The sequence below is a fragment of the Notothenia rossii genome, assembly GCF_949606895.1.
Source record: "Notothenia rossii genome assembly, chromosome: 3".
In the NCBI taxonomy this organism is placed as follows: Eukaryota; Metazoa; Chordata; class Actinopteri; order Perciformes; family Nototheniidae; genus Notothenia; species Notothenia rossii.
The window spans coordinates 96,271,903-96,285,751 of NC_136901.1; the positions used below are offsets into that span (position 1 = coordinate 96,271,903).

The 13,849-nt window shown below is 46.9% G+C and overlaps 2 protein-coding genes across 4 annotated transcripts in view; one reads left to right on the forward strand and one right to left on the reverse strand.

Moving 5' to 3' along the window:
• The first annotated feature begins 174 nt into the window (after nucleotides 1–174).
• mrnip (MRN complex interacting protein) lies at nucleotides 175–11,816 on the forward strand. 2 transcript variants are annotated; one of them, XM_079667724.1, is made up of 7 exons: nucleotides 175–339; nucleotides 1,472–1,531; nucleotides 9,354–9,460; nucleotides 9,546–9,579; nucleotides 10,654–10,775; nucleotides 11,399–11,441; nucleotides 11,519–11,816. In XM_079667724.1, the coding sequence occupies exons 1-7, from the start codon at nucleotides 280–282 to the stop codon at nucleotides 11,714–11,716; spliced, it is 624 nt and encodes a 207-aa protein (XP_079523850.1). In that variant the 5' UTR covers nucleotides 175–279; the 3' UTR covers nucleotides 11,717–11,816. The 2 variants fall into 2 exon arrangements, with proteins under 2 accessions (XP_079523850.1, XP_079523851.1); XM_079667725.1 differs by lacking the exon at nucleotides 1,472–1,531 and having other exon boundaries at nucleotides 202–339.
• A 60-nt stretch (nucleotides 11,817–11,876) lies between these two features.
• The window catches only part of sqstm1 (sequestosome 1), a 10,264-nt gene continuing 8,291 nt past the window's right edge, over nucleotides 11,877–13,849 (reverse strand). Inside the window, exon 10 of one of the 2 annotated variants that reach the window (XM_079667721.1) lies at nucleotides 11,877–12,563. In XM_079667721.1, coding sequence (XP_079523847.1) covers nucleotides 12,412–12,563 — 152 coding nt within the window. In that variant the 3' untranslated portion in view covers nucleotides 11,877–12,411. Of the gene's footprint in view, nucleotides 12,564–13,167; nucleotides 13,329–13,849 lie in introns of those variants that run through there. The other variant, XM_079667722.1, reaches the window with a different exon arrangement.

The following is a 13,849-nucleotide window of genomic DNA, read 5'->3' on the forward strand; positions in this document are numbered from 1 at the left end:
AGAAATATCTGGACTCTTTGTTTGTAGATATCTACTAAACTAAAGCAAATAAAGAGAGTAGGCCTGTTATACTGAGTGATATATATTATACACACTGCTCTGCTTTCTACACGGACCTCACAGCTGTTCTCACTGTAAACATCGCGACGCAATGAAAGCAGTTAATGTGCGTCACGACATAAACCGGAAACTGCTCGGCTCGGCTGTGACGTCAGTGTCACGTGAGTGTGACGTCAGTATCACGTGTCACGGCGGTTCAAACTGAAAACATTCAGAACCATGGGTCAAGAGTTCCTCGTGCTCCGGTGTTTCACCTGTCAGAGCTTCCAGGTCCAACAGGTAACACACACACACACACACACACACACACACACACACACACACACACACACACACACACACACACACACACACACACACACACACACACACACACACAGGTAACACACTAACACACCATCTCACACACATTTGAATCTTCTTCTTCTGGGGTTTTCAGAGGCGGCTTCACCGCCCCCTACAGGATAAATAATAAACTGCCTTTTCAGAAAAACACTACAATAACTAACGGAAAACACTGATACAAATATATAAATACATAGGGGGAGAGGAACTAGACATTAAGCTAAGCTTGATATACTCAATTGAGTCCTGATATAACATCTCCTTTCTTTGGCTCTTCTTCCTCATTTAGATTCTCTTGGATCAATTCTTTATTTTCATCTAATTTTCTCTCTTTGGGCAATGCTTGGGGGTCTCGTGGGAGTCTGGTGGGTGAAGAAAGTGAACACTTTGCCCTGTGCTTTGTCTGTCAAGTGAAGAAAGTGAACACTTTGCCCTGTGCTTTGTCTGTCAAGTGAAGAAAGTGAACACTTTGCCCTGTGCTTTGTCTGTCAAGTGAAGAAAGTGAACACTTTGCCCTGTGCTTTGTCTGTCAAGTGAAGAAAGTGAACACTTTGCCCTGTGCTTTGTCTGTCAAGTGAAGAAAGTGAACACTTTGCCCTGTGCTTTGTCTGTCAGGTGAAGAAAGTGAACACTTTGCCCTGTGCTTTGTCTGTCAGGTGAAGAAAGTGAACACTTTGCCCTGTGCTTTGTCTGTCAGGTGAAGGAAGTGAACACTTTTCCCTGTGCTTTGTCTGTCAGGTGAAGGAAGTGAACACTTTGCCCTGTGCTTTGTCTGTCAGGTGAAGGAAGTGAACACTTTGCCCTGTGCTTTGTCTGTCAGGTGAAGGAAGTGAACACTTTGCCCTGTGCTTTGTCTGTCAAGTGAATAAAGTGAACACTTTGCCCTGTGCTTTGTCTGTCAGGTGAAGAAAGTGAACACTTTGCCCTGTGCTTTGTCTGTCAGTTGAAGGAAGTGAACACTTTGCCCTGTGCTTTGTCTATCAGGTGAAGGAAGTGAACACTTTGCCCTGTGCTTTGTCTGTCAGGTTAAGGAAGTGAACACTTTGCCCTGTGCTTTGTCTGTCAGGTGAAAAAAGTGAACAAGTGGACCTGTAAGCTGTGTGGAGAGAAACAGTCTCTGCTAAAGGTTAGCATCACTCATTCATTCATTCATATTTTTTTTAAGAAACTTTGTTTGGTACACAATTAAACAGAGATGGCAGAGCGGTTGTGATTGACAGTGTCACATTACAGTTGTGCAGATCACATAACATATGAAACAATACAACAAAAACAGTCGGTTTGGTCACACAACCAAACACATAACCTCATTCTCTTCAGGTAAGAGTACAAATAAATGTAAAAGAAAATGTTTCACACATATATATATATATACACTAGGGCTTTCAGTCGATTAAAATATTTAATCGCAAATTAATCGGCCCTGTGGGCCATCTAAGCTAATTTACAGATGGCCCTGAGCCCAATAGAGATTGCCCTGAAAAATGCGCGCGGACGAAATGACGCACGAAGGGTTTGGGGGGCCTCCCCCGAGAACATTTAGATGTTAGCAGGTCTTAGATGCTGTCTGGTGCATTCTCTAGACTGAATTATAAGATGAACCACCACAATATTACAATTTCAATTGTATTCTTCATTTCACTTGTTTGTGTTTGCTCTCTTGCATGCCCTGCATAGCTATAATAAATACTTCAGTTGTTGGTCAAGACACTTTCCATCTGTTGAAGGCAAATGCCTTCCCAGATGTAAAAAAGTAGAAAACATTAAATTCAGTTATAACTGCCAAAACAGTGTGGTCTGCCCCAAGCGGCCGGGCAGCAGGCTGTCAGCATCAGCTTGTAGATGGTATTTTAAACTCGATGCGCTCTGAAACTACGGGGCGGCCGAGGACCAAAAATACACATGCGTTAATCGCGTTAAAATAATTAGTGGCGTTAATTTTGTTTGCGTTAACGCGTTATTAACGCGTTAACTTGACAGCCCTAATACATACATATACAATAATAAAAAATGATTTAAAAAAAGATATACACAGACACACACACATATTCGGGTCTTGTTCCGGAATATCCGGGAAGGTCATCCTCCCTGCAAAGAAAGGCCCCAGACACCCCGGAGCCTCCCGGAGGAGCCTCTCAATGTGGAACGGATTTTTTCAAGCTGCAAATTATAGAAAATGTCCCGTATCCACAAAGTGTGGGAAGGTGGGGTTGGTGATTTCCATCTTGTTAGAATAAGACGTCTTGCTAGAAATGTTGCAAAGGCTATAAGGTCTGCTTTGAGCCGAGACAAAGGCTATAAGGTCTGCTTTGAGCCGAGACAAAGACTATAAGGTCTGCTTTGAGCTGAGACAAAGACTATAAGGTCTGCTTTGAGCTGAGACAAAGGCTATAAGGTCTGCTTTGAGCCGAGACAAAGGCTATAAGGTCTGCTTTGAGCCGAGACAAAGACTATAAGGTCTGCTTTGAGCTGAGACAAAGGCTATAAGGTCTGCTTTGAGCAGAGACAAAGGCTATAAGGTCTGCTTTGAGCCGAGACAAAGACTATAAGGTCTGCTTTGAGCTGAGACAAAGACTATAAGGTCTGCTTTGAGCTGAGACAAAGGCTATAAGGTCTGCTTTGAGCTGAGACAAAGACTATAAGGTCTGCTTTGAGCTGAGACAAAGGCTATAAGGTCTGCTTTGAGCTGAGACAAAGGCTATAAGGTCTGCTTTGAGCCGAGACAAAGACTATAAGGTCTGCTTTGAGCTGAGACAAAGACTATAAGGTCTGCTTTGAGCTGAGACAAAGACTATAAGGTCTGCTTTGAGCTGAGACAAAGGCTATAAGGTCTGCTTTGAGCTGAGACAAAGGCTCTAAGGTCTGCTTTGAGCTGAGACAAAGGCTCTAAGGTCTGCTTTGAGCTGAGACAAAGACTATAAGGTCTGCTTTGAGCTGAGACAAAGGCTATAAGGTCTGCTTTGAGCTGAGACAAAGGCTATAAGGTCTGCTTTGAGCTGAGACAAAGACTATAAGGTCTGCTTTGAGCTGAGACAAAGGCTCTAAGGTCTGCTTTGAGCTGAGACAAAGACTATAAGGTCTGCTTTGAGCTGAGACAAAGGCTCTAAGGTCTGCTTTGAGCTGAGACAAAGACTATAAGGTCTGCTTTGAGCTGAGACAAAGACTATAAGGTCTGCTTTGAGCTGAGACAAAGACTATAAGGTCTGCTTTGAGCCGAGACAAAGACTATAAGGTCTGCTTTGAGCTGAGACAAAGGCTATAAGGTCTGCTTTGAGCTGAGACAAAGACTATAAGGTCTGCTTTGAGCAGAGACAAAGACTATAAGGTCTGCTTTGAGCAGAGACAAAGACTATAAGGTCTGCTTTGAGCTGAGACAAAGACTATAAGGTCTGCTTTGAGCTGAGACAAAGACTATAAGGTCTGCTTTGAGCTGAGACAAAGACTATAAGGTCTGCTTTGAGCTGAGACAGAGGCTCTAAGGTCTGCTTTGAGCCGAGACAAAGACTATAAGGTCTGCTTTGAGCAGAGACAAAGACTATAAGGTCTGCTTTGAGCTGAGACAAAGACTATAAGGTCTGCTTTGAGCAGAGACAAAGACTATAAGGTCTGCTTTGAGCTGAGACAAAGACTATAAGGTCTGCTTTGAGCTGAGACAAAGACTATAAGGTCTGCTTTGAGCTGAGACAGAGGCTCTAAGGTCTGCTTTGAGCCGAGACAAAGACTATAAGGTCTGCTTTGAGCAGAGACAAAGACTATAAGGTCTGCTTTGAGCTGAGACAAAGACTATAAGGTCTGCTTTGAGCTGAGACAAAGACTATAAGGTCTGCTTTGAGCTGAGACAAAGACTATAAGGTCTGCTTTGAGCAGAGACAAAGGCTATAAGGTCTGCTTTGAGCCGAGACAAAGACTATAAGGTCTGCTTTGAGCTGAGACAAAGACTATAAGGTCTGCTTTGAGCTGAGACAAAGACTATAAGGTCTGCTTTGAGCTGAGACAAAGGCTCTAAGGTCTGCTTTGAGCTGAGACAAAGACTATAAGGTCTGCTTTGAGCTGAGACAAAGACTATAAGGTCTGCTTTGAGCTGAGACAAAGACTATAAGGTCTGCTTTGAGCTGAGACAAAGACTATAAGGTCTGCTTTGAGCTGAGACAAAGGCTCTAAGGTCTGCTTTGAGCCGAGACAAAGACTATAAGGTCTGCTTTGAGCTGAGACAAAGACTATAAGGTCTGCTTTGAGCTGAGACAAAGACTATAAGGTCTGCTTTGAGCTGAGACAAAGACTATAAGGTCTGCTTTGAGCTGAGACAAAGACTATAAGGTCTGCTTTGAGCTGAGACAAAGACTATAAGGTCTGCTTTGAGCAGAGACAAAGACTATAAGGTCTGCTTTGAGCAGAGACAAAGACTATAAGGTCTGCTTTGAGCTGAGACAAAGGCTATAAGGTCTGCTTTGAGCAGAGACAAAGACTATAAGGTCTGCTTTGAGCTGAGACAAAGGCTATAAGGTCTGCTTTGAGCTGAGACAAAGACTATAAGGTCTGCTTTGAGCTGAGACAAAGACTATAAGGTCTGCTTTGAGCTGAGACAAAGACTATAAGGTCTGCTTTGAGCTGAGACAAAGGCTCTAAGGTCTGCTTTGAGCCGAGACAAAGACTATAAGATCTGCTTTGAGCTGAGACAAAGGCTCTAAGGTCTGCTTTGAGCTGAGACAAAGACTATAAGGTCTGCTTTGAGCTGAGACAAAGGCTCTAAGGTCTGCTTTGAGCCGAGACAAAGACTATAAGGTCTGCTTTGAGCTGAGACAAAGACTATAAGGTCTGCTTTGAGCAGAGACAAAGACTATAAGGTCTGCTTTGAGCTGAGACAAAGGCTATAAGGTCTGCTTTGAGCTGAGAAAAAGACTATAAGGTCTGCTTTGAGCTGAGACAAAGACTATAAGGTCTGCTTTGAGCTGAGACAAAGACTATAAGGTCTGCTTTGAGCTGAGACAAAGACTATAAGGTCTGCTTTGAGCAGAGACAAAGACTATAAGGTCTGCTTTGAGCTGAGACAAAGGCTATAAGGTCTGCTTTGAGCAGAGACAAAGACTATAAGGTCTGCTTTGAGCAGAGACAAAGACTATAAGGTCTGCTTTGAGCTGAGACAAAGGCTATAAGGTCTGCTTTGAGCTGAGACAAAGACTATAAGGTCTGCTTTGAGCTGAGACAAAGGCTATAAGGTCTGCTTTGAGCTGAGACAAAGACTATAAGGTCTGCTTTGAGCAGAGACAAAGACTATAAGGTCTGCTTTGAGCAGAGACAAAGACTATAAGGTCCGCTTTGAGCAGAGACAAAGACTATAAGGTCTGCTTTGAGCAGAGACAAAGACTATAAGGTCTGCTTTGAGCCGAGACAAAGGCTCTAAGGTCTGCTTTGAGCTGAGACAAAGGCTATAAGGTCTGCTTTGAGCTGAGACAAAGGCTCTAAGGTCTGCTTTGAGCTGAGACAAAGACTATAAGGTCTGCTTTGAGCTGAGACAAAGGCTCTAAGGTCTGCTTTGAGCTGAGACAAAGACTCTAAGGTCTGCTTTGAGCTGAGACAAAGGCTATAAGGTCTGCTTTGAGCTGAGACAAAGACTATAAGGTCTGCTTTGAGCTGAGACAAAGACTATAAGGTCTGCTTTGAGCTGAGACAAAGACTATAAGGTCTGCTTTGAGCTGAGACAAAGACTATAAGGTCTGCTTTGAGCTGAGACAAAGACTATAAGGTCTGCTTTGAGCAGAGACAAAGACTATAAGGTCTGCTTTGAGCAGAGACAAAGACTATAAGGTCTGCTTTGAGCAGAGACAAAGACTATAAGGTCTGCTTTGAGCAGAGACAAAGACTATAAGGTCTGCTTTGAGCCGAGACAAAGACTATAAGGTCTGCTTTGAGCCGAGACAAAGGCTCTAAGGTCTGCTTTGAGCTGAGACAAAGGCTATAAGGTCTGCTTTGAGCTGAGACAAAGACTATAAGGTCTGCTTTGAGCTGAGACAAAGACTATAAGGTCTGCTTTGAGCTGAGACAAAGGCTATTATAATTATAATAATAATAATAATCCTTATATTTATTATAGCGCTTTATCAATGACTCAAAGCACTTTACAAATACACATTACATATACAGGTCATCTACTGTGGACAATACCCACAGGAGCAAGTTCAGGTGAAGTGTCTTGCCCAAGGACACAACGGCCTGAAGCAGTGGGGCGGGAGCGGGTTTCAAACAGGAGTTCCCCAACACCCCCTTGATCTGATGATCAAACGCACAGACCACTGCGCCACCCGTCCCTGGTCTGCTTTGAGCCGGAATAAATTGCGTCCAGCTGTGCAATGCGTTTCGTTAAATGATGAAGTCTTTCCCTCCTCACTTTCCTCTCATAGCCGCTGGAGGATGCCTTTAAGGTCTCCCACAACAGTGACGCAGACACATCAGGAGTTTTGTTTATACTAAGAAAGAGATCTATTTGTCCGGAAACAAATTCCACAAAGTCTTCATTTGAAGGCAAACGGTTATTGAAACGCCCTGGAGCACGGCTTGTATCAGACCCAGTGAAATGTACCCTTACAGTGTCTGGGGCGAGGTTTCTATTGAAAATGTGCCTTAAAGAGACAACGGTGCGGGACACACCACGCTGAGTAGGGCGCCGCGAATGCCCGACTGCCTCTGACTCCCAACATCGGGTCGGTGTGTCAGGGCCTTTAGATGAGTTCCTCGTAGAAAAATGACCTGTGCACCCAGGTGCTGGAGAGGGTGCAACGCTTTGCTGCGCAGCTTAACAGGATTGTTAAGGCCCCTACAGTTCCAGGTACACAATTGAAGCCCCTCTCCTATCCACCTTGTTGTTCACTTAGGTGAAACCATAGAAGCATCTTGAGAGGCAAGGAGTGAAGCATAATATAACATATAAGCAGAATGAGGTATAACGAATGTACGTGTTGACCTAGCCGACACGGGAAAATACAAAACAACAACCAAAAAACACAAAATATAGAACAACCCTTTGTGGTAAAAGAACCACTTGCTCCCTCCCACCTTGGCAGAAGTGCCTCCCCATTCGAGACACCCCGATCAAACCTTATAGGGATTGCTAAACGCTCCGTCGTAGCTACTACCATCCTAGGCTACTACTAACACAGCCTAAAGCTACCCAAAGAGAACATGAGTACGTCCGTCACACGTTTAGACATTTCAGTGACTCATTATCATGGAAAGCTACAATGACTGACTGGAGCCGGCTCTGCTAGCTCCGCCCTGCTCCGTCACACAGCACTTGGAGGGACTGCTTTCTTGAGTTTTCTATTGACAAAGTCATTTGCCGCTTTAGGGTCTTGTGTCTCCGCTCGGCAGCGTGATTCGGAGCACCGCTGGGTAGAGAAGTCCAAACTTCATGCCCGGACATGAGTGCAGCTGACGCTTGACAGTTCCAAAAGCAGCTCGCTTTTTAGCAACGGTGGAGGTGTAGTCAGCAAAGATAGAAATCCTCCTACCCTGACGGAGGAGGCGAGACAGTTCCCCGGCCCGACGTAGGATCTCACTGCGAATGTGAAAGTAATGAGCTCTTACGACGAATGGTCTCTGGGCCTGTCCTTCTCTGGGCCTGTCCCTCTCTGGGCCTGTCCCTCTCTGGGCCTGTCCCTCTCTGGGCCTGTCCCGCAGTGTGCGATGGGCTCGATCTAGCAGGGGCTTTTCATCCAGGTGAAGTATTTCCTGAAGTAGCTTGGAGATAAACTAAGTAGGACGAGGTCCCTCCAATCCCTCCGATATGCCCACCAGCCGAATGTTATTCCTTCTGGATCTCCAGGTCCTCGCACCGATCACCAACATGTTTAGCCTGAGCCGTCAGCTTGCTAACTGTAGCTTCCAGCTCCGTTATCCGGCCGCTGTGGTCCGTAGCAACTCGTTCAAGCTCAAGCAAAGCCTGCCCGTGTTGCTCCACTTTAGCTTGTAATGGTCCTATTGACTCTTTTAGTTCTTTTCGGACAGAGGTCATCTCGGAGCGCAGGCTGGAAGACAAAGAGTCAATGTCGGCTTTCAGGGAGTCCATCATACTTTTGTAAAGGTTCGGCGTCGAGTGCGTTAGCTTCAACCACCCCTCGAGTAGCGTTAGCTTCAACCACCCCTCGAGTAGCGTTAGCTTCAACCACCCCTCGAGTAGCGTTGGCTTCAGCCACCCCTCGAGTAGCGTTAGCTTCAGCCACCCCTCGAGTAGCGTTAGCTTCAACCACCCCTCGAGTAGCGTTAGCTTCAGCCACCCCTCGAGTAGCGTTAGCTTCAACCACCCCTCGAGTAGCGTTAGCTTCAACCACCCCTCGAGTAGCGTTAGCTTCAACCACCCCTCGAGTAGCGTTAGCTTCAGCCACCCCTCGAGTAGCGTTAGCTTCAACCACCCCTCGAGTAGCGTTAGCTTCAGCCACCCCTCGAGTAGCGTTAGCTTCAGCCACCCCTCGAGTAGCGTTAGCTTCAGCCACCCCTCGAGTAGCGTTAGCTTCAGCCACCCCTCGAGTAGCGTTAGCTTCAACCACCCCTCGAGTAGCGTTAGCTTCAACCACCCCTCGAGTAGCGTTAGCTTCAGCCACCCCTCGAGTAGCGTTAGCTTCAGCCACCCCTCGAGTAGCGTTAGCCGGGCCAGGCAAAGGCCAGGTTTTGGAGAGAGGAGAGAGGAAGCTCTCTGGAGGAGCTCTAACCGAGGAGAGAGGAGAGAGGAGGCTCTCTGGAGGAGCTCTAACCGAGGAGAGAGGAGGCTCTCTGGATTGCACCTACTGTGGGCGGGACTAAGACAAGAAGATAGGAGTCGAGGATAGGAGTCGAGGAGGGGATATTTAAGAATTGAGAAAGGGCCACAGTCTCTGCTAAACGTTGGCATCATTCATTTATTCAGAGAAACGTCATAGTGTCAGCTGACCCCTGACTGTGCTCTGATTGGCTGGCAGGAGTTTGGGCGGGGCTCCGGGGCCGACTGCAGACGTCACGTTCAGAAACTGAATGCCATGAGAGGAGCCAAGATGGAGGACCAGGAGCAGCACTCATTGTCACTATGGTAACCAGCCTATCCCATAATACTCCTCACCTGCAGGAGATCTAAAGCTAAAACTGCTGAGTCACTGTTTGAATGTTTCTAACAGGAAGCAGGAGGGAGAGGAGGAACCTGAGGAGCAGGTGAACACACACACACACACACACACACACACACACACACACACACACACACACACACGCACACACACACACACACACACACACACACACACACACACACACATGAACACACACACACACACACACGCACACACACACACACACACACACACACACACACACACACACACACACACACACACACACACACACACATGAACACACACATGAACACACACATGAACACACACACACACACACATGAACACACACACACACACATGAACACACACACACACACACATATACATGAACACACACACACACGAACACACACACACACATGAACACACACACACACACACACACACACACACACACACACACACACACACACACACACACACACACACACACATGAACACACACACACACACACACATACACACACACATGAACACACACACACACACACATGAACACAAACACACACACACACACACACACACATGAACACACACACACACACACATGAACACACACACACACACACATGAACACACACGAACACACACAGAGACACGAACACACACACACACGAACACACACACACACACACGAACACACGAACACACACAGAGACACGAACACACACACACACACACACACACACACACATGAACACACACAAACATACACAGAGACACGAACACACACACGAACACACACACGAACACACAAACACACACAGAGACACGAACACACACACACACACACACACACGAACACACACACACACACACAGAGACACGAACACACACGAACACACAAACACACACACACACACACACATGAACACACACAGAGACACGAACACACAGAGACACGAACACACACACACATGAACGAAGACACACACACACACACACATGAACACACACAAACACACACACACACACACACACACACACACACAGAGACACTAACACACACATACTAACACACACACAGAGACACGAACACACACACACGAACACAAACACACGAACACACACATGAACACAGAGACACACTAATGCTCCTCTCCTCCTCCAGGTGGGCCGGCCTCAGGTGAGCAGCTGGAGTAAATACCTGGACACACCTGAGGAGGCGGGGCCAAAGGAGGAGGATGTTTTGATGGACAGCCAGCAGCTCCATGTCAACAGCATGATTGACAGGTGACGGTGGTTTAAATGATCTGATGCCCCATCATGCCCCCCGTACCGTGGGGCAGTGTTATGATCTGATGCTCACCGTGGGGCAGTGTTATGATCTGATGCTCACCGTGGGGCAGTGTTATGATCTGATGCCCCGTGGGGCAGTGTTATGATCTGATGCTCACCGTGGGGCAGTGTTATGATCTGATGCCCCGTGGGGCAGTGTTATGATCTGATGCTCACCGTGGGGCAGTGTTATGATCTGATGCCCCGTGGGGCAGTGTTATGATCTGATGCCCCGTGGGGCAGTGTTATGATCTGATGCCCCGTGGGGCAGTGTTATGATCTGATGCCCCGTGGGGCAGTGTTATGATCTGATGCTCCGTGGGGCAGTGTTATGATCTGATGCCCCGTGGGGCAGTGTTATGATCTGATGCTCACCGTGGGGCAGTGTTATGATCTGGTGCCCCGTGGGGCAGTGTTATGATCTGATGCCCCGTGGGGCAGTGTTATGATCTGATGCCCCGTGGGGCAGTGTTATGATCTGATGCAGCATATATTAAACCATATAAACAGTCTGTGTTCATAAGATGTGATTCTGAATCCAGGAAGCTGCTTTTAGTAAGGTCTGTGATGTTTGACAGGAAGAGGAAGAGAGGAGGTCAGGAGGACGGGACACCTGGACAGGTAACATTCTGACATCAGTTATTATCTCAGGTCCTATCTGAGTGTTTCTGTTTTAAAGACCTTCTTTGTGTGTGCAGTCCAGCTTCAGGAGGAGACCCTCAGACCCTCTGACCAGTGAGGAGAGCCTGGATCCTGCTGGTGCCCTCAGTGTTGACTGGCAGGTGGGCGGAGCATCCTCTATGATCAGTGAGACTCCGCCCCCCACTAGGCCCCATCCCCTACGTCCTGTTAACTCCATGTTTGACAGCGGAGAGGATTTCAGTTTGGATTTATAAACTGTTTGTGTATCACCCTGAGTCTGTTTATGTTTATCACTCTGACCCTGTTTGTTTGTTTGTGTTCCTAAAGTGCATTAAAGTGTTGATCTCAGCAGTACATATTGTTTATTCTTGTTGACAGCAGCATCATGTTTCTGTGATAAAAAAACATCCGGAGTCTGGGACTCAAGTTTTATTCAGATTCATAAAGCAGGACAAAGAGCAGCGAGACAGAGGGTGTATCAATAAGAGAAAGTACACATCAATCACAGAAAGTATATATCAATCAGAGAAAGTATACATCAATCAGAGAAAGTATATATCAATCAGAGAAAGTATATATCAATCAGAGAAAGTATACATCAATCAGAGAAAGTATATATCAATCAGAGAAAGTATACATCAATCAGAGAAAGTATATATCAATCAGACAAAGTATACATCAATCAGAGAAAGTATACATCAATCAGAGAAAGTATATATGAATCAGAGAAAGTACACATCAATCAGAGAAATGATATATCAATCAGAGAACATATTGATTAGATAAAGTATATATTAATTAGTCTATATCTGAGACGTTGAGGTGAGTATGAACGAGAAGATGATTGGTTACTATATCAGAGGACAGGAAGTGGCTGCAGGATCTGAATCTGGTTTAACAGATGACGTCAGCAGGGACGTGACGTCGTGATGACATCACCGTGACATCATCAGGTTCTGTGTGGTGGGGGCTGGAACTGGATGGCGTCGAGGGCAGCGCCGATATCGAAGTCTTTTGCCAGAAGGAGACGAGTGAGCCAGCCGCCCTCATCTGAGAAACCCATCGCCAACATCTGGGAGAGGGTCTCCACCTGGCGGGGGTCTGAGAGACAGAGACAGGTAGAGCGAGAGAAACAGGTAGTTAGAGAGACAGTGCATCTGGGAGAGGGTCTCCACCTGGCGGCGGTCTGAGAGACAGAGACAGGTAGAGCGAGAGAAACAGGTAGTTAGAGAGACAGTGCATCTGGGAGAGGGTCTCCACCTGGCGGGGGTCTGAGAGACAGAGACAGGTAGAGCGAGAGAAACAGGTAGTTAGAGAGACAGTGCATCTGGGAGAGGGTCTCCACCTGGCGGCGGTCTGAGAGACAGAGACAGGTAGAGCGAGAGAAACAGGTAGTTAGAGAGACAGTGCATCTGGGAGAGGGTCTCCACCTGGCGGGGGTCTGAGAGACAGAGACAGGTAGAGCGAGAGAAACAGGTAGTTAGAGAGACAGTGCATCTGGGAGAGGGTCTCCACCTGGCGGGGGTCTGAGAGACAGAGACAGGTAGAGCGAGAGAAACAGGTAGTTAGAGAGACAGTGCATCTGGGAGAGGGTCTCCACCTGGCGGCGGTCTGAGAGACAGAGACAGGTAGAGCGAGAGAAACAGGTAGTTAGAGAGACAGTGCATCTGGGAGAGGGTCTCCACCTGGCGGCGGTCTGAGAGACAGAGACAGGTAGAGCGAGAGAAACAGGTAGTTAGAGAGACAGTGCATCTGGGAGAGGGTCTCCACCTGGCGGGGGTCTGAGAGACAGAGACAGGTAGAGCGAGAGAAACAGGTAGTTAGAGAGACAGTGCATCTGGGAGAGGGTCTCCACCTGGCGGGGGTCTGAGAGACGGACAGGTGTAGAGAGAGGGACAAGTAAAGAGAGAGACTTGAGGGAGAGAGACAGGGAGAGAGAGAGAAACAGGTGTATAGAGGGACAGGTAAAGAGAGAGACAGATAGAGAGAGAGACAGGTAGAGAGAGACAGATAGAGAGAGGGACAGGTAAAGAGAGAGACAGATAGAGAGAGAGACAGGTAGAGAGAGACAGGAAGAGAGAGAGAAACAGGTGTATAGAGGGACAGGTAAAGAGAGAGACAGATAGAGAGAGAGACAGGTAGAGAGAGACAGGAAGAGAGAGAGACAGGTAGAGAGAGAGAAACAGGTGTATAGAGGGACAGGTAAAGAGAGAGACAGGTAGAGAGAGAGAGACAGGTAGAGAGAGGTTGTTAGAGAGACAGGTAGAGAGAGAGAGACAGGTAGAGAGAGGTAGAGAGAGACAGAGACAGGTAGAGAGAGAGAGACAGGTAGAGACAGGTAGAGAGAGGTTGTTAGAGAGACAGGTAGAGAGAGAGAGACAGGTAGA